This window comes from Sycon ciliatum, chromosome 10 (genome assembly GCF_964019385.1).
Source record: "Sycon ciliatum chromosome 10, ocSycCili1.1, whole genome shotgun sequence".
In the NCBI taxonomy this organism is placed as follows: domain Eukaryota; kingdom Metazoa; phylum Porifera; class Calcarea; order Leucosolenida; family Sycettidae; genus Sycon; species Sycon ciliatum.
Window position 1 is genome coordinate 5,137,388 of NC_088652.1, and position 27,059 is coordinate 5,164,446.

Consider the following 27,059-nt stretch of genomic DNA (forward strand, 5'->3'; position numbering starts at 1 on the left):
TGTAAAGTGTGTGTGTTATTTCGAGCAATTTGAAGAAATAAAACGCGCCAAGTTTCGCTTGTCGGAGGTAGTAGGACCAAACTGTTCAAACCACTCCAGACCGATTATTCAGAAATGACGAGACAACTCACCAGCTATTATATCAATGAACTAGTAATTTTCACCTTTCTGCAGCGCATCCTTTCGATCACAGCTATTGTGCTCTACAGCATTGTTCCTCAACATTCTGAGCTTTCTGTTTGTCTTTCTCTTTATCATCATCCTGAATGGCACAAGTGAAGTAGGCATCCCGGCTTACATCGCGATAGTGCTTATAATAATAATATAATAAACGTCACTGGTCATGAACTCATATGCCCTGAACAGTTCCGGATGATTGATCGTCCGCATAGTGAATGTTCGGTTCATGCGACTCTTGCCCAATACCGTACGTGAAAGGCAGAATCATGCCTACATAGCACTCCCGTACACCGCAATACAATGTGGATGCAGTTTCCTTGAGTTCTATGTACATGCATGGACGATCATGAACAGGCCTTTAGTCACATACATGCATGCGTCTGTTCCTTTCATTGCACTCATCCGTCAAATGCAGATGTTACGGGTCAGTGGTCTGCATCAATGCCACAGCTAGGCGTACAGTGAATACATCATGGCTGGGCTCTAGCTGCCCAGCGCTCCTAGCTCTGATTGAGCGTCCTCTACTGTGATAGCGCACAAAGCTATTCATTTCTGATTTTGCTTGTGTCGGTTCCCACACCGAAAATACGGCTACAAATGGATCGTTCAGATGGCTCTGTGCACTTATGTGTTGCATGTTTGGAGGAAAATACAATATCGGAACATGGACAAATGTGCAAACTGTTTGTTTCACTTCTTCACTAGTCGCCATCAACACCCCACTACAATTGTGTTCTGCCTGGAACATCGAGTGATATATGGCCCAGTATCAGCGAGAATCGACCTTCGGGTGAAAATCATTTTTTTCAGTATAAGTCATTTTCTGCAACGGCAAAAAACTCTTAAAAACTCTGCACATTCAAACAAAACTTAGTAAAAAATTAGTTCATCGCAACAATGAATGCTATTGATCGTCCCAGTAGCAGGAGAGTTCACTCACGATGGCCAGCTAGCTGCCCTCCTGCTCTGCCAGAAGTCATTGAATTTCCTAGGCAGGAATCGTCGCGTCTGATAGAGAACGACGACAGTTTCCAGAAGATGTTTTCGTCGACGCGCAATTCCTATTTAGCGACGAGAATTTCAACTTGATTTAGGCGCTCCGCCAAAGAAACTCTCTGCTGGCAAAAAGTACTTTCTGACATCTGAAAATCCTTGTAGGGCCCTTCTGAATTTAGTACAGCTCCGCTCAGGAGAAATACTCAACGAGGAGAAACTAGTGAGGTGACGGCAACAGAGGTAGACGAACTGAAACGCCCTGGATCAACTCGAGTCAGGACGAAAGAGCGCTGCCGCTAGTGACATGATCTGAATTTTCCCAGGCTCCCACACTGGACTCCGTGGTGAACACCAAACCCCTTGGACGGGGCAAGAGCTGAACATTGATTGATGAGCTACGAACTCTCTGCGCTCAGTGCTGGAATCATGGCGCACTGACGCGCACGCAGCCAGTTCCCACAGAGCTCAAATTTCACAGAGGTGCAGCAGTGATGGACTACCTCTAAATGGTGTATTAGATGAAGTGTAGGGTGTTAGAATGTTGTGCCTGTGTCGTATTCCCTGAAGGATGCACAGACTGGGACTCCAGGTGTAGTTGTAGCTACCCTCCCTTGGCCTCCTGTTCTGCACTTCTGTGGATTTTCAGCAGACTTGGGATGGCGTTCAAACAGTTTTCATTGGTATGCAGTGATGAGGATCAAGGCCATCCATGCTCTATGCCAGAGGTTTCCCAAGATTTGTTTTACAACAAAAACTGGATGGATGATTTATTACACTGTCTATTTTTTTATTTATTTCACTGTAACACATAGTATTCCGATGTGGAAAACACTGTGATAAATTGTTGTATTTCCTGATATGTACGTATGCTTGTTTGAGAAGCTTCTGGGTCATCAATATTGCTTTGTTTGGTCTAATACTTTGCCATGTGATCACTAGATACCTATAGATGACAACAGCAGAAAAAAGTCATTTTGTGAAAAATCACCCGAAGGTCCATTTCCGCAGATACTGGGCCATATCAAACATTCTGATGGTCCTGTGACATTGATCATGCACCCTGTGTAGGGCCTAGGGCGGTACGGGCTGCTCGTTTGTTTGCTCCCTTGAATACGACGGCATGTACACCCCTTTCGATCATGTCAACTACAGCATGATTATGTACTTCGTAAAGTATCGAAAAAAACATCCACAGTCTCAAGTACTGATATTTATCTTTTCTCTCTGGTCCATGTGCGGTCCGAAAACTGGTTGGCTGTCCCAGTGAACTCCGGTTGGTGTTGTCAACAGACAGCTACGACCTTGCTGCCCTTCGCCACGATATCAGACAACTACTTCAGTATGACTGCGGTGTCACCTCTGGCAGGAGCTTCGCCACCATTTGGGACACGATGTTGTGATCGACAGCGCTCATCACCGACTCGGTAGACTCTCCATCTCATCACTGCGCCCACGGAAAACTCTCAAGGACTCGCTGAAGCCTTTGAGAAGTATGGTTGCGGTACAGGTAGGTGTCGACTCGACATGTCGGAACTGAGTGACCAATTGTTTTGTCAACTAAATTTTACTTCCACAATCTTTGCTGGTCGTCCGAAACGCCCTGATTTGTGTAGCTGTCAACCGTGACTCTGCTCCGCCTGGTACCAAACTTGCTGGTGTGTGGCGGATTACGCTCAGCTCGTTTTAGCTTCTTTCCGCCCGAGGCTTTCGCAGATCGATCTGCAGTTCACAAAAACGTCAGGTTACTGGTGCATCAGTTTGCAGGCCCAATCAGGCGATGTGAACCTTTTGTAGACTGGACCGATTCATTATACTTAGACGGTGCACGGCACTGTCGTTTCTTTCTCCTGGACTGTAGATCTACTCTGAAAAAATAATAAGATGAGTTGTGGTGTTGTGGTGTTGTGTGGCTGCGAGTGGAAACTAAAAACTGGAGCACTTGAAAACTTCAACTACCACGAGGAAAAACAAAGACCACGATGGCAGGTTCAACGGAGTTGCGCAGAACGAGAGCAAATGCACGAAAATATTTGTGAGTGAAAAATACGTTTTTTGCACTCTTTCGCTACGCTCAGCCGTGAAAAAACAAACCTTTTTTTGAGTTTACAAAGCATTCGTATAGAATTTTCAGGAAAGCGGGGGCGAATGATAATTGTACAAGTCATTTGCGTTGCAAAGTGAAGCACAATCATCACTTCGAATGGTCCACTCCGCAAACCTGCAAGAAAGTGCCACTCCCTGCTCAATACACAGTGTCTCGAGGAATTCACCCCTCATAAGTTGAGCTTGAGTAGCCTGAGGAAACGCTGTGTATTGTGCAGGGAGTGGTGCTTTCTTGCAGGTTTGCCGAGTGGACGGTTTGATGGACTTCTCGTGTGCTCTCGATGGCAGTCGTGGGTCAGTCAAGCCAGAATTCAAGTCGGCACGAAAACCGCGAGCTCCCATATAGGGAGCAACACACTCTTCCCCTACTATCGCCGAAGTCGCACCAACCTCTTCTTCACCACATGGATGAAAAGTTATAAAAAAGAAAGAGAAAAAATAAAGGAGCGATTACGAGCGAATGATGAGTGTACCATCATTGTCCAACAACAGAGCAACGGCACGAATGAGACAGAACTTCAAGGTTGTTTCTACAAAAAACAAATGTGGAGGACCGTGCCCGGTTGGATGTCGCTGCCAATGGTTTGTGGGGCAGTCGTTTTGAGCGTACACTTATTGATATACGGGTTTTTAATCCTCACTCACGCTCAAATCGATCTGCACCACATACTATTGTGTATCAGCGACATGAAAAAGAAAAGAGAAGGCACTATGAGGAGCGGGTGAGGCAGGTTGAGCAAGCCTCCTTTGTTCCGGCGGTCATGTCAGCCAGTGGCGGAATGGGTCCAGCATCAACAGCACTGTACAAACGAATTGCTCATCTGTTGGCGGAGAAGAGGGGTGAGCATTACTCTCATGTTATGGCATTTGTTAGATGCAGGATTTCCTTCAGCCTTCTGAAATCCTGTATCATGTGCATTCGCGGTTGTAGGCGTTTAAATTTTGGTTTGAAATTTGCACCCTCCTGCGGAGCCCACGCTGCTTTGGCAGTGGCGGAGGCTCGCTTGCCGACGTAACCGTCGGAGATCATCATGAACAATGGACTGACTAATTATTCACTTGTCCTGTCTTTATAAATAACATGTTATTGCATATGTTCTTGGTTTAGTTTTTGGCCTTTTTCGTGCTTTGGAGTTGATAACATTTTCCTCAGGTTGTTTCTACAGCACTGGTAAAAAGAGGGGGTGTATAGCACGGTCGAAAGCAGTGGGTGATAAAGACAGTGGGGACACATTGATGACGATTGTCTGTCATTGATGAATTGTGGGAAATGAATGACGAGGCGTATAGTCACTGCATAACGTCTTATCCACAAAACTTTTGTCTAAGGGAAGCGATCAGGTTCATGCCGTGGGTGAAGTAAATGAACAAAATGAGACCGTACATCAACCGCTAGATAAACCATTCCATGACACTTGACAGGATTGCCAGCAGCGCACACGTGCCACTTTCTGGTAAATCCTCTTGTTCAGCATTGTACAGTTTTTTCTTTTCTGGTTTTCTGGGTTTGCATTAAATTGGTATAGCATTTTCATCCATTGTGTTTCTTTTGCCCGTAAAAGGCAGCATCGTACAACAATTAACAGTCCTAAACGTCACTGCTAGGACCAAACTGTTCAAACCACTCCAGACCGATTATTCAGAAATGACGAGACAACTCACCAGCTATTACATCAATGAACTAGTAATTTTCACCTTTCTGCAGCGCATCCTTTCGATCACAGCTATTGTGCTCTACAGCATTGTTCCTCAACATTCTGAGCTTTCTGTTTGTCTTTCTCTTTATCATCATCCTGAATGGCACAAGTGAAGTAGGCATCCCCGCTTGCATCGCGATAGTGCTTATAATAATAATATAATAAACGTCACTGGTCATGAACTCATATGCCCTGAACAGTTCCGGATGATTGATCGTCCGCATAGTGAATGTTCGGTTCATGCGACTCTTGCCCAATACCGTACGTGAAAGGCAGAATCATGCCTACATAGCACTCCCGTACACCGCAATACAATGTGGATGCAGTTTCCTTGAGTTCTATGTACATGCATGGACGATCATGAACAGGCCTTTAGTCACATACATGCATGCGTCTGTTCCTTTCATTGCACGCATCCGCCAAATGCAGATGTTACGGGTCAGTGGTCTGCATCAATGCCACAGCTAGGCGTACAGTGAATACATCATGGCTGGGCTCTAGCTGCCCAGCGCTCCTAGCTCTGATGGAGCGTCCTCTACTGTGATAGCGCACAACGCTATTCATTTCTGATTTTGCTTGTGTCGGTTCCCACACCGAAAATACGGATACAAATGGATCGTTCAGATGGCTCTGTGGACTTATGTGTTGCATGTTTGGAGGAAAATACAATATCGGAACATGGACAAATGCGCAAACTGTTTGTTTCACCTCTTCGCTAGTCGCCATCAACACCCCACTACAATTGTGTTCTGCCTGGAACATTGAGTGATATATCAAACTTTTTACTCCCTGTAGAGATGTTCTCTTCACACGGGTATAGCGTGTTAATTAAGCTTACTCATTTGTTACCTCGCAGATTTGCCGAGATGTTACCAGTGCATTGTATCATCCCTCCGCCACCATGTGCTCGTAGCCGAAGTGATGCACGAAGCACAAACACACCATCACAGCAAGGACACCTTCGTCGAGACGTTCTTTTTTGGGTCACTAGACGGCTATCGCACGACCACCCAGAGGTCATGCATTCGAATCATCATGAGGTGGTGCTATTATAAATTTCGTCACACTATGATCCGCACACTGTGTGCAGGTTTGCCAGTTTCAAATCGGGTGTGCATCAAACTGAGAAGGCCAGCAGCAGAGAAGGCCAGCAGCAGAGAAGGCCCAGCAGAGAAGGCCAGCAGCAGAGAAGGCCAGCAGCAGAGAAAGCCAGCAGCAGCAGCACCACCACTCCAAATCACTAGAATGTACAGTGCTACTCAATGAAATCCAGTCGCATCGCCACTCAAGTACGTGCGGGGCGTTGCGCAGCCCTACACCTGCGAACACTGGACTGCGAACTCATGCAAGGCGCAAACTTAAGTGCCGACGCGGCTGGATTTCATTTATCAGCACTGTGGTGCAGTAGTGATACTACCGGTGTATAAATACACGCCGTGGAGATCACAGCTTAATGATGGCTATATATAAAAAATGAGCTGGTATGTCACTCTAACACGCACACAATTACTAAAAAACGTACATGTACCAGTGCACGTCAATACACCGTAGACTACGCAGTCCCAGTTATTGCGCATCAGGATTGTTTCTTGCTGGATAAATGATTGGGGGCGGCAGTCTGGCAGATGGGTCCAGCTTGTCATCAGCGGATACTAAGAGCATTGGTGTATTATGCACACGGTCCCGGGACGGCTGTAGTTTGTTTGGTTGACTTTGTTTCTCCTACATGCTGTTACAGATGAACGCTTAAATTGTATTCTCTTAGCCAAGGCATGCTTACAAGGGCTAGTGACCCTGTATTCGATCTCAATCGCTTGGAAAGGCTTGTTTTGGCAGAGTTGCGAGCTACAAATGCCACACCGAGTTTGTTCTGTGTGGAGCGGATATAGGTCAGATAGAAGAATCGAATTTTAGTTCAAAGCATAACAGAAGGCCATCATACTGTTCATACTGTTCAGTGGCCGAAGAGTCGTTTACAACATTCGCTCAGGCAAAGAAAGACCTTGCAGTGCTTACTAAAACGGTCATGTGCTTCATCGCATTGCATCTCCTCACGTTTCTGGCAGCAGTGGTTTCAGCTACTCATGCAAGTAATAGTTCACAAGGTAAGATGTTACAGATGTGTGGAATAACTCATGTGCTTAAAAACCTGGTCACAGACCTGGTGGTGTCACTCAATATTTTTCTTCAGACTTTTCCCGTTTGTAACTTTCAACCAAACTACTATTAATGAAATAGGTAATGCTCGCAATCCGATACTCTTGCATTTGGGTTTATATACGTGCGTGTGTTCGTGTGTGTGAGTATGTGCGTGTGTGTGCGTGGGTGTGTGCATGCGTTCGTGTGTCCGGGTGTGTACATGCGCGCATGTGCTGCTGGGGGCGTGTGCGCACGTTTTATCAGTAACATGGACGAATTGCCGTGCGCCATACGGAAAAATCATGATGACAGCATTTTTGGATAACCAGATGTATGACCAAGCCCGACTAAATTGCCAGAGTCTTAATGGAGATCTTGCCACAGTTCAATCTACAATGGAGAGGGAATGTGCCGATGTAGCACTGAATAGAGTAAGGGAGTGCAATCAGTGTAATGCAGTGGGTGCATGTCAATGCACTCGTCTCTATGGCAGCGGAGATTGCAATTGTGGTGCATGGGTGGGCCTTACTGGATCTAACTTTTCCAATGGAAATTTTCAATCTTGGACGTGGTTTACTCCTCCTTTCAATGCAACGTCAAATATATTACCCTGGAGACGCGGCAATCCTGTACAAAAACGTGACTCGTTTCGTGTGACTTACCATCCTCCAAGAGGAGGCCTTGCGAATCACGCTGACCAGGCACGTCCCTACCTTTGTCAACGGTATTATCCACCAGGTGAGCTTCAAACTAAATGCACATGGCTGAAATGATCATCGTGATTGTGCTGTCCTTTCTGTTTTAACACCCTTTGTAGGGTGTTTTGAGGGCCACATACCATAATTTTAGTTCTCTCAACTTAATATGTGCATTTCACTATAATGTGCTAATTGTCGTGAGTTGTATAGTGATGATGTCTTTTCGGTTTTAACTCGTGGAAGATCTAAGTTACATCTTGCTGTGTTAGAAGCTCTGTATATTCGTAAACTAGATCCAGAACTATGTGTACAGAAGGAGAATGTGTTATCGTTGCAGTTGTTTGGTGTCACACCTCGTGAAAGTGTGACAAGTACTTCTTGATGTGTTCAACGTGTTTGTCTACAACTTGCTGCTATTGTTTTCGAGTTTTTTAAACACTTTAGTCATTTTATCGCCTATGTTGAAGTGTTGACTTTTTCTCTATTATAGTTATGTGTTTTTCAAAATTTCGACATTCCCTGTACTATCCTGAAGAGAAGGGAAAGAAAACGTTTGATAGAAAGGAAGTGACTACTGAATTGTGTGGATTTGCGTCGTTGCATGCGAATACTTATTTAGAAACTGTTTTCCCACCGCCTCCAAACTACTGTTTGAATTATTTCACTATAAACAAAAAATTATGTCGTTTATACCCTGGACCAAAGTTCAGTCAAACCTATCTACCGTAATTGCATTAAGCAATGGATATGCTCTCCCATCTTGAGTTTTCAACTCCTTATACTATCTAAATATTGGACGAGCTGTGCGAAAAATGCGGTAGCCTATTTCCTATAACTTTTTCTGTTCCAATTATTTCTATGGATATGGGTGATGTGCTGAAAATAACCAATGTGTACTGAAACATGCAGGCATTGCCATTGATCTCTCAAGATATGGTTAAGAATGATCGGAAGTGATAATGCAGCAGATGGAAAATGAACCTGCATGACCTTTTCACCACTCAGTCTGCGATAAAGACCCCAGCTGTTGCTAGGTTTTGTCCAGGTGTTTGTCGCCCTGTGAGCAGGTTTGCTTTGTAACTTAGCATCCCTAAGGAGAATAAAAGGATTACCATGTGAAGTTTACCCACGGTCCATAGAGGGCTCAATTTGCAGAAGGCAAAGAACGGGATACACAGACAGCAGAACGAGCAGTTGCGGTTTCGCAACTCCGAGTTTCACGAAATTAATCGATCATCAGACGAAAATCGGTAAATTGAATAATTACATGAAACTCGGAGTTACGAAACCGCAACTGCTCGTTCGGCTATCTGGATAATATGGATTATACTTTTGCCTCACCTTTTGGCATATGATCATACTATTAAAAAGGTGTCGTGTGTCTATGTGCAATATTCATTCTGCAGCGCCGATTCGACTAATATCTTATGGAGGGTTCTATGATCTGAGAGTTTCCGCTGTATTGCACCGTGCAACCTACATGGCTCACATTACAGAATACTGCTTCACGTACCGACCAGCGCTCCTGACAGGCGTCACTGAAATTGAACTCAGTACAATGGATGTGTGTGGCAATATGACCCGGGTTTCGCTTAGTCTTATAGACAACACACTATATATGATTTCATCTTACTTGAAAACAGTGGCAGGATTGAACAGTTCAGCGTCTGGGTGGTACACGTTTGCAACTCGCCCTGATCGTAAGCAATGATAACAATTATTTTGGATGAATAAATGTAAACTTTTCTTGCTTGACCACGACTCCTATAGGTAGATATTGCTAGCTACAAGCAAGGTTGCACGTCCTTGTGACGGCGGTCTATTAATTATTCAGATATTTCCTCCGGTTCATGAGTCTAACCTCTATACACAATCCACTCTCGCTCCGACCTTGTCCTCCCACCTTAACTCCCCCCCCCTTCCCCCCCCCCTCCCCCCCCCCCCCCCCTCCTCATCTCCCTATCCCATTTCCTAGGAGCATATTGCAGCTAAAAGGGAATACATGTACTGCACATTCCCAATGGAAAGCTGAAGTTCTCGCATGGGTTTTTAACATTCATAGCAGATTAATGCCGTAACTGGGTCCGGTTGTGCCACATTCCGTATACTGAACTGCTATACTACTAAAATAGAAGAATTTACAAGGACACGAGTTATGGAGCGAGCTCTACTGTGGAAGCAAATCCATACCTAAAAAACTCATCGCCGAAGTCGCAACCACTGTTTCGTGCTGTTGTGACCAGCGCGGGTTTGCGACTAGCTGGTTTGGAGGGGACAGCGTTGTGAAGGACCGAGGGTCCTCTTCGTCTGTTCTCCCTATCCAGGAGCGACACTGACTCACGCTGCTATCTGGTGTTCACGAGGTGTTCGTCGCGCTGGAAACGGAGCGTCTCTTTAAGATTGTATCCCTGGTTATGTTTGTGACTGGAGAGCACTATATATGTGGTGCTTTACAGACACATTCTACCTCAGCCTCCTCAAGCTCAACTGATGAGGGGTGAATTCCTCGAAACAATGTGTATGGAGCAGTGAGTGGTGCTATCTTGCAGGTTTTCCGATTCGAAGGTTCGATGGACTTCTCGTGTGCTTTGGATGGCAGTCGTGAGTAAGTCAAGTGTCAAGTCAAGTCGGCGGAATAGCGCGAGCTCCAGTGTGGGAGTAAACCCATTCATAGAAAACTCTTTGCCGAGGTCGCAACCACTATTTCGTACAGTCAGAAGTGTTAATTCGAAGGTTCGATGGACTTCTCTTGTGCTCTGGATGGCAGTCGTGAATCAGTCAAGTGTCAATTCAAGTCGGCGGAATAGCGCGAGCTCCAGTATGGGAGCAAACCCATTCCTAAAAAAAACGTCTGACTGTGATAACATTTCCCAAGGCCTTCTCTTTGCTAACTTTTAAAGCATAGCATTGTTAGCTGCGCTGTTGAACCCCTTACAAGGCCGAGGCAGTTAGTTGTCCAGGGAGGGAGAGGAAAATAAAATGTTACCATTTTTATGGTAAATATGCATAATATCACCATTTTAGAGTTTCTGTCTATGCTTGCCTACCTTGTGTGCTGAAACAAGGCCATCCTTGATGAATAAAATGGAATTTCGGGCCCCGGATCTCACAGTGGGGTTGACGGTTTGGCACAGACTCTCGTAAGGCGGGTACTTGACCCGCCAAGCCCGAAGATTCGCAATGCTTGTACAGATATTTTAATTTTTCTGTATCTTTCTATTCCAGCTCCATCAGGGGTAATTATATATGGAATCACGGACACATATGTCGAGTTAAAGACTAACGTTACTCCACACGGGAACCTTCCTATAGTGGGGTCTCTATACCAAGTTGGACACACGTTGAAATATTCAGAAACATACAACTCTTCACTACGACAATCCATCTACGTGTATACGAATTTGAGCTCTGACACAAGCTATAGGGTCTACGCACGGATCCGAAACAAGTACTCCTGGAGCAGTTCGTCCAGACCAACAACTATCATCACCCTCCCCTCAGGCAAGTACTGCTGTAAACGAGTCCCCGACATATGCAGTGTGGCAGATAGCAAATTTGATTAAAAAATTACCCCTATTGATTTCTAATCATTGTGTTGCTTTTAATTTTGCCCGTAAGAGAGGCTGTTGGATTCTCAAAAACAAAAACAAACCTGCATTGTACACTGTTCATGTAGTATTGTGTAGTGCAGTGTGACTTTGTACGTTTCTTGCAGTTTCAATAACTATATCAAACTATAATAATTATTGTGTACAAACAGCGACACCTCAAATTGCACTGCTTTCTAGTCTCTACTCAAAATTACTTTATTCAATCAACGTTTCGGTCAATGCCCATCATCAGCAAAGTTGGAGTGCATGGGTGGCCGGGACGTGATAGCGCAGTTATAACAATGACATGAACAGTGGCGATGATGATGAAATGCTTTAGAGTACAGCCGGCATGATTGTGTAAGAATTGCAAATGACTGACTACATTCCCATTACAAAGTGCAAGCAGTGGTTCATTACGTTAACCGTTACTCCGATTGCCTGTTTTGCAGCACCATCAAATCTCGCTCTGATTTCTACCCATAATGAAATCATCGTGTCTATCAGTGATACCTACAAGTCAGCAATTGACAAGTACTGCCTCATCCTGAATGCAGGAAATCCTCAGATAACGACAACTATCTGTGATGACACCCGGAATGTCACATTCACTGGTGCGACCAGCAATGCAATGTACACTGTCAAAGCCTTTGTTGTTACGACGGATGGGAGGAACAGTGCTGCATCTAAGGCGTTTAGTATTCACACCAAACTGTCCGACGCCGACTCTATCACAACAAATGTGTCTCGGAGTGACAATTATTCGTCAACGTTTGATCAGGTTGCGACCAATCGGTTTGAAAACAATACCTATACAAGCAGTGAGGGAACCAGCAGCTCCAGATCTGCAGTTATAGGCACTGGTGCCGGTGTTGCTGGGTTGCTCGTACTGGTCACGGCCTTTATCCTGCTGTGGAAATTCAAGATAGCTTCTATTGCACCTAAACCAGGTATGAACCTCGCCGAAGTGTTATGGAAGAGTCCAAGTATTGTCACCCCTTTGAGGACGAAGGACGAGTATATCCGTTTTTTAAACGTATATCTGGAGTCCTAAATACGAGTATTATACGTTTCCAAATTTTCAGTACGTGCAGTGCATATATATATGGCGCAAGGAAGAATCACTGAAAGTCACACCGGTACGCTTGATGTTGTGTTCAAATCCCTTGCAAGGCGAGTGGCATTGCTCAAACGGGGATTTTCCTTGTGACTCATGGTTGGACGACGGATGAGTAGTGGGGACCAAATGAGACGCTCGAGCTTCAGGAATCTGCAGGACTTTGGATCGCCGCTCTACGTAGGGTACAACTTAAAAACCGATGAAATTTGTGGATGCGGGCACTGTATACGAGTTCAGGCGCAATAGGGCAGCTCTCAAAAGACATGAAGGCGATTATGTTGCTCGTGTTGGGTATCCATTGGGGATAGTTGGAGATCTGTAGCTTTCCGAAGAGGCAAAGATGAAGAATTGCAAAGCTCATGAGTGAAATTAAATACTTTTCAAATCTGTACTGGGACGTACTGCGGCTGTTGCGCGCCTCACTGTGTACTCTTTTTGAATCCTGGCTAACCGTGGTAGCCTTCAAAGGGTCCTAAACTGAATTATAAAATGATCGCAGGAAAGAAACTTTTTCTTCCAGTGTTCCATATTTACTGAACTCTTCCTAGAGCAATGCCTTTGAAACACGAGTCGAACAACGTTAGCCGAGGGAAATTTAAATGATATGATCGTTCCAATCGGAATTTCTGGTATCATGTTTCTTGTTTTGATGTGTTCCCTTACATTTTATGATGTTGACGCTGCAGTCGACCTCCTTTTGGGTTTGAATTTCCAGACCACAATAATTTTGTGAAATATTTAAGTCCCGTTGCTAATATTGGAGAAATGGGATCATCATGTTGATACTACTAGTACAAAGCTGTTGAATAACAGAGTACTGAAGTAGAAGGACAAGCAATGTGGAGACAATAATCTGAATAAAGCAATGAATACAACTATACGCACACTCATATCACAAATATAACACCAATGTGTGTTATATGAGAGCGCACATATTTTATACATTCCTTTATCACATAGAAGGCTTTTATAATGTATTCGGATAACTATCCATGAATTGCTAAAGAAGGCCCAAAAAAACTCGTGTTGTGTAGGATTTAAATGAGAATAGAAGACCACAAGTTTACAAGTTATCCGTTTTGTCCAACGCTAACGATTATAAGCAAGATACTTTTTGGTTTGCGCATTTTGTGTGTGCATTTCATACATGATGCAGCTAAGCGTCAGGTCGTTGAATGTCAGTATCTCATCAGTCAGTTCTGTGCTAATTGTTGCATATTTCGACTCAACAGTATTCTGCTTATAATGGTTAGTTTGGACAAAACCGATAACTTGGAAACTTCTGGTCCTCTCTTTTTAATACTAAATTTTGGTTTTTTGCTTTTCGGAAGAAGCATATTTGAAAGTCAAATGAACCGGCATTAAGTAAAGCGAATTATCGTCTCCGTTCCCGAGAGGGAACTCACGAGGGCCGCTAACACGCGATAAACCCTAGTGGCAGATGCAGCACCTAACGGTGGGGGTGAGTGGATAAGTCTCACAACCACTGGCACAAGTGCCGTCGTTTTCGGCAACGGCATTAAGAAATGTAAGCAAAATACTCATTCCGACAGACTTGTCCTAGGTGACGATATTTGACGCAAAATGTGTGCCTAGTGATGTGCCTGGTTACAGATAATTATATCATGTAACGAATAGCTGAAATGTCCGAAAATGACGTCAATTAACATTTTTGGATCTGGTGGCTGTTTCGTGTGTGTGGCTTCATATATTCCAAATAGATGTCTACTAATCATACTACGTCTTTAGATAATTATATTGACATAATCAATATCTCTTCTCAGTGCATCTGGTGATGAGCCAGGCACGCCAATGTGGTGTGACATACATTGAAAATCCGTAGTGAAGAGGCCGTTTTTGGAGTGTTGTAGTTATATTACTTACATGAGCCAGTATAAACATATCTAACTGTTCGTAAACTCCAACACAGCCACTCACACATTTTGGAAACTTCACTTCTCAACTCCAGATTCCCAAAACGGTATCTTCACTTTGACTTCAAACAAATTACAACATTTATAGACATTAAAAAGGACCAAGGAACTACAAGTTACGTTATACGGTCCACTAACACCACCAGGTACTAAACAATCAGCTCATGCAATAACCCCTGACTCTGCATCCAAGCCCAACATTCAACAAAATAGTCAGCCCTGGCCCATCATGAATCATTATCGTGTAATATGCTATTTAGCCAATTTTGGTTCTTCACATATTTTCTTCCATACAGGAGGTGAAATGGAGCTCAGATATCAGTGCCCTTCTGGTGATCACCCACATCATACGGTTCATATCACTCCCCTCAGTATGCAGGCGAATGAGGCGTATGGTACTGGTATAATCGCTAAGGATGACGCATATGACGGTGTGGACTTCCGTGGTCACGTGATGCACGGGGACAACTCTGGAGCGGGTGGGGAGCTGGAATCAGGGAGCACCGCTCAAGAGCATCACACTTATATCACTCTCCAATAGTACCTGGATTGGTATTACAATCCTTGTTAGAAGCGTGCAATGCCCCCACGCCTTTCTTGATATGGAGCAGCTTAATGTGGTGAATGCCGTCGTTCTTGGCTTTAACTTCTTCCATGTTTCATTCTGTTTTAGTCCTATTTTCTTCCCTTTTGACAGTGGCATTGAACTAAACTGCCAAACATCGTTACCTACACAGGTTCTCTTTGCAGCTTGACCTGACAAGATATTACCTAGGTGGTTGCAACTCATACCACCAATATAATAAGTATACTTCCAATGTTTCAGTTTTCAGTGTAAAGTAGTTGGGGTTGCTAATTTTAGATAAAGTTATGTTTCGATTCTTCCTCACAAGCGTCGCTGTTTGCCGTGACGCTGCACTTTAGCGATGCGCCATAGTCCATCGGTATAATTATGTTCTCATATTTTCTTCTGATTTCTTGTCATTTGTGCTTCTTTGTTCCCTATAGTTAAATATTGTTCGCGGAGACAGCTTGGAGCCGAAAAGAGTACCTTTGTGTTGTTGAATGTTTGTATTCTTATTTCTCGGAGAAGGCGCAGAGCCCGAACATGCTGGAGAGAAAGTTGTATTTCTCGCCGGCCGAGCGCAGCGAGATAGGCGAGAAATGATTTCTCGCGAAATATTTTCAGTTGCAAATATGGCATCTGGTGTGTTCTTTGTTGTCGCTTCTTTTCCTGACTTCTTCAGTCAGCTTTGAGTCTCACCAGTGTGGACCGGTTTTTTCCATCTCCGTAGGATTTTCCTTGAACGAACTTCTTTGTCAGGATCCCTCGACCATAATGCTTCTTTCTCAGCGCCTTTGACATCCCCTCCGATCACATCGTCGTCGGCTACCCCCGCGTCCCCCGAATCGCCGTCTTCGCCATCCAACTGACCAACATCCGAGGCGTACAGGTCCCCTGCGTAACGGAATCTGACACGACCCGTGGAAAGCCAGCAGTTGAAACCGCAACACCCACAGGACAAGATCCAGGAGCTGAGGACATTGTCTGGAACGGGCCTCAACTTGACCCCAAACTCCAGCAAACAAAACCCTCGCTCATACTCGTAGCCAAAAATGCTGCGAACAACAGTGTGAACAAAAAATCGAACTGTTCGCAACCAAGGACGGCGCCAAGCCCCATGTCCGTGCAAGACACCAGCAAGGCGCTATGTCATCCATCGACCATCGCGCGAGCCTGAGATACACATGAAACAAACTTCTGAGAATTGCGGAGGAAAAGTTTGGAATGTTGTGGTGATGATTTGATGCTGATGATTACGCTGCACGCAAAACAGGCAGGACGAAGAAACCATGATGCCATCTCCAGCAAAATCAATGACCACTGCAGTACCTACAGTAGCCTACAGCCGCAGCTGCCACTGGGCAATCAGCCATCGCCAGCCGCGAGATCACGAGGCCAGATGACGGATCGTGGCTGCCGCCAGTGACTATCCAGATAAGTTGAATTTATTGTATGCTTTTTCTCATAGGTTTAACAGATTGGTGCCATAGTGTACTCCAGTCACCTCCGTTCGGGCTTTGTTGCGGTCGTGAATGAAATTACTTGTTGCTGTACTCCAAGCATCCTATTATAATGGAGATTGTCTCTCCCTTTCTCTTCCTCCGGCACGCACCAAATCATTCGGTAACGAGAGTAGCGCCGCCAATCATGCCGGATTTGTATATGGTGGTTTAGCATTCCGCGCACGCAGACGGCATGCAGGCAGGCATACATCATTAGCATTCCGCGCACACAGACGGCATGCAGACAGGCATACACCACACGAATAAGGCTAGGTTGTGTTGGGTAAGTACTGGTGACGAGGAACTGGTTGGTCTTTGCCGCAAGGTAGGCACGAGCCAGTGAGGCTGCGAGTGCCGCAGAAAGGCAGAAGCCCGGAGGCTGTGATTGCCGCAGGAAGGCAGAAGCCCGGAGGCTGTGATTGCCGCAATGGAAAGGCAGGACCATAAGGCCATAATGCCGCAATAGAAAGGCAGACCAGTTATGAGTGACTCGCCATACCGCCAGTACATACCCATACACAACAGTATTGCAGTGCAGCATAGCATAGTTCATTATGAGGGAATTGTGTGAATTGAGAAACATCGGTGTCAGGGAGATGATCTTACTGAGGATAGTTTGCTGGCCAGCGTTCGGGCCGATGACGGTGGTGTCCGGATGTAGCGTAGGCATGCATCACTGCGCCACCGTCCCGCGGAGCGGATCTGGTGGTCGGGGACGCCAGCAAGGGCAGCAGTGGTAGCGGCCCCGATACGGAAGCTGTGGCCTGCATAGTCCTGCCAGTTTGCCACGCCGCTGGTGCTAAGCAGCGTGCGTACGTGGGCTGTAAAAGTGCTGCGGTTGAGGCGTTGCCCGTTGGCCAGGATGAACACAGCACTGCCTGGACGAGCAGAGGCGGTTGCAGTGAGGTAGGTGAGCATGGCTCTCACAGCGCAGTATGGCGGCACCGCTGGCCCGATCAGCACCGTCGTACCTTCCCCGGACGGGTCTGTCTTCGAGCGTGGTAGGTGCACATGGAGCATCCCTGACTCGAATGTCAAACAGCCGCGCGTGGTAGGTGCTTCTAGCAGTTCACCGCATCTGAAGAAACCAAAGAACACGGCAAGCATAGCGGCATGCAGGCAGCGCTTGTCGTGAGGGCACATGGTTGGAGCAGCTAGGCAGGTGTCAACCAGACTGCAGAGAATAGGAAACGTGATTGGCAGCCTGGGACGGACAGCGGCTACTCCATGGCAACGGCAAATACCGCGTACCACTCGCTTGAGGAAGTGCGCGCCCTCGGTCGGGTCGACATAACCGAGCTCCAGGTGCAGGTTCTTGATAGCACTGAGGTAAACCTTAATAGTAACTGGTCTGACCGACTGGGTTAGGGAGGCAGCAAAACTACTCAGCATTAGGTCTGAAGCGGGAAACGGGGACCATCTTTGAAGTTGGCAGAACTTGAGATACTTAGATTCGCCGGCGGAATACGTTCGTCTGGTGTTGTCGGATAGAGCGTGAGCAGCATATCGTGCTGCTAAGTCGTCCGCGGCAGTTAGAATGACTGGAACAGGTCGGCTGACGCCCGAGCTCCCGGAACCGCCTCGCGAAACGCCTGCATGTTAAAACGAGACAGAGCATCAGCGGCTTTGTTAGTGCATCCTGGAATATGCTTTGCTGACAGAATGAAGCCAAAGTTAGCGCACATGAAGAACAGCCGTCGTATCAGGTCCATGACTGGGGGGGGAGCGGCTACAACCATTGGACAGGCATGCCACTACGGCTTCGTTATCGCAGTACACGAGTATGCGGAGCTTGCGCCATTCAAGGCCCCAGGAGGAGCAAGCTGCGGCAATGGCGAACATCTCCTTCCACTCGATGGAGTAGTCGGCTTGTTCCGGCAACCACTGTCCCTGGATCCAGCGATGGCCATAACATGCGCCCCAGCCGATCGAACCGCTGGCATCAGTAAACAATTGGATGTCGGGAGACGGGGTCCAAGTTGGCATATGAAAGAAGGACTTTCCGTTCCATTGCGAGAGGAGGCGTTGCCACCACTTCAGGTCTTCCAGGGCCTCGACTGAGAGTTTGATCTTATAGTGTGGCTGACTGTAGCGGTGACAAATATCCCAGAGTCGGCGCATGAATGTCCGACCAGGTATAATTACCCGAGCTGCGAAGGAGAGTTTTCCCAATAGTGAGTCGAGTTCGCGTTGGGTCATGTCGCCACGGTTGACATACTGGTCGAGCAAGGTGCAGAGATCTTGCAACTTGGTGTCTGGTAGCCGAGCCTCCAGTCTGCCACAGTCCAGCTCGATGCCCAGGAACGACAGCACTTGAGCTGGACCTTCCACTTTGTCAGGTGCCAAGGGGACTTGGACATAGTTAAAACAGCGAAGCAGGATTGAAGCACGTTGGTTCGCCACCAGCTCCGATGGAGAAATGCAAAGGAAATCATCTAGATAATGGAGCAGGTCAGTAATAGAAAACTCATAGCGAGCAATCCATTCAAGGCAGTCGGCAATAGAGTTAAAAATGGCAGGGCTGGAGCGTAAGCCAAAGGGGAGCACAGTGTCGAAATAATATTGGTTTTGCCAGTGAATACCTAGCAGAGGCCAGTCTTCCTGCCGCACAGGTACAATGCGGAAAGCACTCCGAATGTCAAGTTTGAAAAGATAAGCAGAACGACCGTACTGCATAATGGCATCGATCGCGTGATCAATAGTGATGTAATGCAAGCTGAAATCTTCACGTGAAATTCCATCGTTAACACTTTGACCCTCTGGGCTAGAGAGATGGTGGATTAAACGGAAGCGGCTGTTCTTTTTCGGAACGCAGCCAACACCGGAGCAATGAAAAAAAGGAAAAAACGAGGAGGAAAAAGGACCTAGCAGTTCAAAGCGGGAGCAACATTCTTGCAGGTATTTGGTAATAAAATCGGGATGCATCCTCGCAGAAGGTAAGTTAGGGGAGAACATGCTGCTTTGGCGTGGGCCATTGAAGCCGATGTCAAAACCATACGTAAGGCCATGAAGTACATATTTAACAAAAGCTTGATCGGGGTGTGCACGCAGTAAGGAACGGAGGCGATTAACGTGAATAGGTGTGCGGCAAGTGTGAAAGAATGTAGGGTGTGTCCGGAGAATGCTACTATCGAGATGCAGTTCATTAAGCTTTGTTCTGCCGCTGGTTGCCAGTGGAGAAGCGACGCGGGCAGGAGGGGCGGGCATGTGCGCCCTCACATTGGGAGCAGACGTGGGCAAATTTACAGTCGGTGTTGGAGCATCGACCTTGCTGGAAATTCCGGCAGATCTCTTTGCCAGACTTGGTGTAGGCAGACTGTGGTGCAAACTGCTGGTTTGGTACTCGGGAGGCACGAAAAGGGCACTGGCTACCCGATGGAGGGTGAGTGATCCGGCATGTGCTACACTGCGGGCGTGAGCGGCCTGTCATTTTCAGTTGCCAGAGATTGCCGTCAATGGCGTCCCAACGCTTACTGGGGTCAAGAGAGATTGCCAGACGGAACTCCCGGTCATATTCGAGCCAGGCCTCCGGATAGTATGAGGAGATGGCCGATACAATGGTGGCCTGATATGCCATCAGTTCGGAGAAACGGCTGGGTGCGTGCGAGCATAGTACGAACATATATCTGGACCAGGCTTCTAGCCATGTAACCAGGTCGTGAACATGCCTACGAACTTTCTCGACATGCCCGCCAGAGCTGGGATCCAGCAGCTCAACAGTCCTGGACCCACTGAAATTCAACTGAATCGTGTCACGCTTTGGTGCCCCAAGAGCTTCCGGTAACAGTGTATTCAAATCAACACACTCACCTCGCAAAATCCTCTCTCTCACGTGAGACGGCACGTTCAGTGGATGAGATAGAGAGCCAGCACCCGGACCAGTTGGCGCAGCATTTCCGGTGGGTACGGCCATGGCGGGGGAAGGCTGCGAGGATCCGATGGTGGCAAGCAGTGGGGAGACCGTTTCTGCCAGGGCGGCGGTGACGGCTTTCTGGACTTCGTCAGATATAAATTGCTTGAATTGTCCGCCGTCGAGTGGTGAGGCAGCGTTACTCGGCAGCTCGGGGTCCGCAGCCGAAGAAACAGGTGGGTCGGGAACAGGGCTAGGTGCTGCGCGACGGGTTCTCTTCCTGGTGCCCGACATGACTAGGCAATGACAGTTCGGTCAGCAAAAGACAAAGGCAGCAGGATGCAAGTCGGGCATGAGCCAAAGCAGAGAAGCCTCAAAACTGAGAATGGCAAGGAGATGTGCCACGTTGCGGACTCGGACCCGATCAAAACTGAATTAATTATTGTGATGGCGTACGCATAAATTAATGTGATGCACAGCAGGCGGTCTTGCCGGTCGCGGCAAGGCGCGCTAAACAAGTGCCGCGGCCAGAACCGTAGAGGGCGCTGTAGCGCAGCAGATACGTAGTTGCGAGATGTGCGCCTACGCTAAACTGAATTCATTACATGAATACATCAATAAAGTGCTTTCTTACGTGTAGGTGGTCAGGCGTAGTTGTACAATCGAATAAGCTCCAGATTATAGTAATCATTCGATTGCTTTACACCCCTACAGGCAATGTTTGCAATTCCAGTACTTTATGCGGGGTAGGGTACTACACTAGTTCCGCTTCCAGTATATCCATTGTACAGCGTCGGTGCATTATTTGTGCGTCAGTGGATGAATCTACAAATTCGCCTATGCGAAGCTAACTTTAGTAAATGCGAGTATGGCACACTGTGTGCTGGTGGCATAACTGTGTTTCGGAATGAGTGTGCTGCGCATACTGTGCGGGCGGACAAGTCCTACTGTATCTGTCTTACTGAACGCATTGTGCATTGTGCTATGTTAGATCGGTCCTGCCTGATGAGTGCATCGTGCACTGAGTGTCGGCTATGATTTCTGGTGTAACTGTCCTAATTGACAAGCACATTATGCGCTGTGTGGTAAAACTGTGTTTCTGGATGAGTGTACTTCGCATAGCGTGTTGGTGGACATGTCCTGGTGTAACTGTCTTACTGGATGAACGCATCGTGCGATGTGCTATCCCAGACCTGTCTTACGTGATGAGTACATTGTGCGCTGAGTGTCAGTGTTGATTCCTGGTGTAACTGTCTGAATTGACGAGCACATTATGCGCTGTGCAATGTCATATGAGACCCGATAGAGCTGTCTCACCGAAGGAGTGCATCGGGAGCTGTGCGATGTCCAACGGATCCCGGTATGTCTGACTGGAAGAGTGCATTGTGCTCTGCGAGGTGACGGTGGATGCCCAGTATAACTGTCTTACTGGAAGAGTGCATTGTGCACTGCGAGATGATGGAGGATTCCCAGTATAACTGTCTTACTGGAAGAGTGCATTGTGCGCTGCGAGATGACGGAGGATTCCCAGTATAACTGTCTTACTGGAAGAGTGCATTGTGCACTGCGAGATGATGGAGGATTCCCAGTATAACTGTCTTACTGGAAGAGTGCATTGTGCGCTGCGAGATGACGGAGGATCCCCAGTATAACTGTCTTACTGGAAGAGTGCATTGTGCACTGCGAGATGACGGTGGAGGCCCGGTATAACTGTCTTACCGGAAGAGCGCATTGTGCACTGTCCAATGCCAGCCGAACCCCTCTAGATCTGTCGCCCTGGATGAGTGTGTTCTACACTGTGCGACGCCAGATGAGTGCCCATATAACTGTCTCACTGGATGAGCGCCTTATGCACCGTACAACGTAAGGCACTTACAGCCCGGCAGTGTCCGCCACCTCCCAATATCAATGTCTTACTAGTTGACGTATTGTGCAATGTACGATGTCAGTTGTGTCTCTGTACGATTGTGTGAAAGAATGAGTGCATTACGCCACGTACAATGTTGGGTTGAGTCCCAGTAGAATGGTCTTACCGGATGTACGTATTGTTTACCGAAAGTTATAATGTCGATTTCCAGTATCATTGTGTTTCATTGGAGGAGTGCTTGCATACTGCGTGGGGTCAGTTGTGTCCTAGTCAAAATGTCTTACTGGAGGAGTTCATTCCAGTCTTATTCGCTCATCAGATTGTGTACTATACAATGTCAGACGGGTCCCTGCATAACAGTCTCTATGGGTGCATTGGGTACTGTGTAATGTCCGCCACCTCCCAATATAAATGGCTTACTACATGTAGTTGACGTATTGTGCAATGTGCGATGTCAGTTGAGTCTGTATGATCGTCTCGATGAATGAATGCGTTCGCCACGTACCATGTTGGACGGGTCCCAGTAGAATGATCTTACCGGCTATACGTTTCGGTCACCGAGAGTTAAATATTGAGTTCCAGTTTCATTATCTGTCCTATTAGAGGAATGCCTTGCATACTGTGTGGTATCAGCTGTATCCCAGTAAAAATGTCTTACTGGAGGAGTTCATTCTCTACTGTGCGAAGTCAAAATAGGCCCACTGTACCAGTCCGATGGGACAGGTGTTGCATGCACTTTGCAAATTCGGATCAGGCCTAACTTACTGGATTCTTGCATAGGCTCTGTGTGTTCTGTGTGAGGCCTGGCGGCACTGTGTGAATATTCCTGGATTAATTCCAACAATTTTATGCTGTGCATTTTAATCATGCCGGCCCTATCGGGTTTCACTTGTCCCGAGTCTGTTCGTGGTACAACCCTGTACATGATTCTTGCTCCCAGATGACTTACTCTGCTGTTCTGTGTGCTTTTCCTGCTTGTTCTTTCTCCTTTCTCTTCTCTACTCCCTGCTTTAGAGTACTTCAGGGGTTGGCTATGGGAGGATTGATCCTGTGCAGCCCAAACTGAACCGATATATCTGCTATCTGTGATCTTTATAGTCGCCACCTGCTGTTCAGTCAGGGTTGAGAATCAGATGCCTTGTTCATGTGCACTGCGTGGACGTATCACTATCAAGTCCTGGCTGGCCAGTTCCTGACACCTGAACTACTATAGACACCCTACATGCTCTCACACTCAGTTTGGTGGGTGGTTCCTCAGCACTGAACTGGGACGTACTGCACCAGATCAGGGTGCTAGGTCCTTGGACTTTGAGAAACTTTGTGTAGGTCATAGCCTACTCGTTTTGTCCCGTACTCTCTCTCTGTCAGTCTTCCTGTCTTGTTTGCATCTCTCTGCCTTCTTTCTCGTTTTCGCCGCGCTATGCTTTTTCTGAGTCACATCTGGCTGCGGCCAACTACCCTTCACTTTGTGTGTTGTCGCTATTGCTGTCTATGTCTCTGTGTATGCCAGTATATGTGGAGCGAGAAAAATAACAGACAATTTACTTTTAATGAACAGTACCTATCATGAGAATCGTGTACCTCTTTAGGAATAGTATATTTTACGGAGAGCAGAATCATCCGCTTCGATAGAGTACTCAATCCAAAATCAGAGCAGTAACACACAAGTCACAGAGTACCACGCGTCTGGTTGTAACTAAGAGCTTCATGGCAGTTGTCTGAAGCATAAATTAGTTCCAAAAAGACGCGTTGTACTCTTTGTGGAACTCGTGTCCGAGTCTTTTTATGCATCGGAAACTGATCCGCCTTTCGTATAATTATGAGACAAGACCAGGTATGTTTAATTTTCTACAGGATTACTCAATCTTGGTGGGCAATGAATGTACTTCACTTGGTACCAATCTCCAAACCATAGCCCGGTGTAATCAGAACGTTCAGTCTACTCCACTGACTCTTGCATAGTCGATGTTATCGTTCGCAAATCTCAAGTTTTTCGTTACAACGCGTTACAACGCGCGGTAAACTCCTCCTTTCGTGTCTTCACCCTATTCTCTTTGTTATCGTATTACTAATTTCTGGATTGCAGGACAAGTACATGTGGTATTGTTTAGGATTCTTCCTATGGACTCAGATGGAGAGCCAAGATTTAATTTATACAAAGGAGAAAGACCAAGGAACTACAAGTTACGCTACACTGTCCACTAACACCACCAGTGTCATGCAATGTTATCGCATGAGCTGATTGCTTAGTAACTGGTGGTGTTAGTGGACAGTATAGCGTAACTTGTATTTCCTTGGTCTTTCTCCTTTGTATAAATTCTTCCTATCGGCTTCATATTACAGTCTTGGGAAACCCTGCAGTGTCAAAGCGCAGTATCTCTGACTCTGCATACTCCAGCAACAAGTTAAGCAGAGCTGGAAACTTTGTGAAGTTAATTCTCAGATTAGCGGGTGCTGGACGGAGAGCGAATCAGGCGTCACAATACAGAATGGGAAAGTGTAATATGTAAGTTTGTTCCTCTTGCCATTGAGTCACGCAAAAGCACAACAACAGGTACCAAGCACCTTACGCCTGTAACTGAGGTTCGTATTTGTGAACAATAACCAGACTAATGCGAGGTTGGATTATGAGGATATTGCCAACGCCTGATGAGTGATCAGCTTTTCTCCAAACGCGAAACTTGGAGGTACAGAGATAATGGTTTTGGCTGTTCTTTTTCAAGTGGTGTGGTACGTTTATTCCTAACGTTAGTTCGAGCAGTTGTCACACTTACTGGAAGAGTCTTATTACACTGCTTGGTTTTAAGCGTTTTACTTTGCAAGTGTTACTTATTTTTTTGTACGGGGGCTTGTTTCCGACTACGCCAGTCGGTGTGATTGCTCTGATTGCTCTGTGCCGGACATGCAGAAAAAGAGCCGAGTAAAACGTCATCCTCAAGCATACAAGTACTTCCCTACAAGTATTATTCTGGTGTCGATCGTCGTGCGTTTGCCACTGTGTCAATGCGTTTTCCCATACACACAGAAGCGAATAGGGTAAAGGTATTGAAATTGCCGTGGACCGTTTTAGCAACAATAATGCTGTAGTAACTTCATTTGCACTCTAAAACGTAGGCTGCTTCCGTCTACTTCAAGTAGCGCAATCACAATTGAAGCATATTTGAACAATTGAAGCATACTACACGGTATGGAACTCGTACATGTTGACGTGGGAGGCTTGGTTGCATGCTGGTCTTGTGTCGAACAAGTAGCGATTTCTAGTTTGCGTGGAAGTAGAGTACAACATACCCTAAACCTAGCCCTAGCCCTTGGTACGGCGGAAACGTTTATTAGTTCCACTTCATTCAGAGGTGCACATCACTTTGGTGCATGTGTATGCATACTGAAATATATCACATGGTGCACTCCTAATATTCACAGTAGCGATCTAAGCGTGTGTCCAGTTCTACTTCTTGTGTCAACTAGAATATGTCAAACGGCCATATCTTGCAATATAAGGCTGGTAGGCATACACTTCAGTATGTTTAAATGTCCATGTGTTGAGCAGGGAGTGGTGCTTTCTTGCAGGTTTGCCGAGTCGAAGATTTGATGGACTTCTCGTGTGCTCTGGATGGCGGTCGCGAGTCAGTCAAGTGAGAATTCCAGTCGGCAGGAAACCCGCGAGCTCCCATGTAGGGAGCAACACACAATTCCCAATAGTATTATTAGTGTCTGAAGTGGCTGACTTGAGCAGATCCTTTCTTCAATACTGCATGCATCGCAGTATAAATGGTCGTAACGGATATCCAGTTTTGCGTGCTGCGTCACTAGTGACACGCCAGCCGTCACAATCTTGCTGAATAATAATTATGGCAAGGCATGTACCAGTAATCCAGCATGTTTTAGATGACAGATGGTTTCCAGGTGCTGTGCACGCACTGGTACTTAGCTAGGTATGCTTGCCTCTATGTGGTACCTTTTGCTAAACGTGCAACATGATTTTACAAGGCAAGGAATCAACATGTTTTGCATGCCACATGGCTCCCGTATGCTGTGCATTGGTGGTTGGCTACCTGTGTTTTCCTCTACGCGGTACACCTATCATACTGAGACATGTGCAGGTCCGTTTCCCCGCCAGTTGTTGGTGTACGTGATGATTCTGCATCTGAGCTCCACTGCTGGTGAACGCCTGTGACCTCGTGCATGCATTCCAAAGTGATGCCACGAATCTGCGCAAACGAGGAACGTTGCTCCTTACGACCGTAATGCCAAGGAACACTCCCGTTCGCTCTGTAGAAACCTTTGGCTTGCAGTATATTTTCGTGACTGAGAGGGATCACCGTGGAATCCAGCAATGTGGTTGGACGACAAAGTTGCCGAACAGTCACCATTACTAGTCTTTCACTCTGCTCTGTTGGCTAAGATGGTGCGCTACACTATTGTTTTGCACATCTGTTCGCTGATTACAGCAGTGGTTGCAACCGGCGATACTGAATCGGCAGGTATGAAAAAAGTTCTGTGCTTTCCCGATGTCTAGCGTTAACAGTCTACACTTCAAGTACATTACAAAGTTAAAGCTAAGGTTTAATTCTCTGATGACAAAAGCGAATACGCGAAGTAGATCTCCTGTTTTTTGTGTTGGCTTGGGATTGGTTGAGTGCCTAGACACTCTGAGTAAGAGCTGGATTTTGCACAGTAAGCAGCGTACAAAATATTCCCTAGACAAAGTATGGGATTGTTGTATCCATTAGGTTGAAAGAGTTGCAAGCAGGATTGGGTTTGTAATATGGTTCAACAACTAATAATTAGTCAACCATGAAGGATATTTAAAGCCGAACA

The 27,059-nt window shown here is 46.4% G+C and overlaps 1 protein-coding gene across 1 annotated transcript; it reads left to right on the forward strand.

Moving 5' to 3' along the window:
* The first annotated feature begins 6,364 nt into the window (after positions 1-6,364).
* LOC135825868 (uncharacterized) lies at positions 6,365-15,507 on the forward strand. The gene is made up of 6 exons (XM_065338500.1): positions 6,365-7,081; positions 7,380-7,853; positions 9,220-9,513; positions 11,039-11,314; positions 11,856-12,353; positions 14,754-15,507. Exons 1-6 carry the CDS (start codon positions 7,003-7,005, stop codon positions 14,996-14,998), a joined length of 1,866 nt encoding a protein of 621 aa, XP_065194572.1. The 5' UTR covers positions 6,365-7,002; the 3' UTR covers positions 14,999-15,507.
* Positions 15,508-27,059: the final 11,552 nt, after the last annotated feature.

Coding starts and splice junctions, on each gene's coding strand:
- LOC135825868 (XM_065338500.1), top strand. CDS start 7,003: ATGTGCTTCATCGCATTGCATCTCCTCACGTTTCTGGCAGCAGTGGTT. Junction 7,082..7,379: donor TGCAAGTAATAGTTCACAAG/GTAAGATGTTAC, acceptor ACGTTTTATCAG/TAACATGGACGAATTGCCGT. Junction 11,315..11,855: donor TATCATCACCCTCCCCTCAG/GCAAGTACTGCT, acceptor CCTGTTTTGCAG/CACCATCAAATCTCGCTCTG.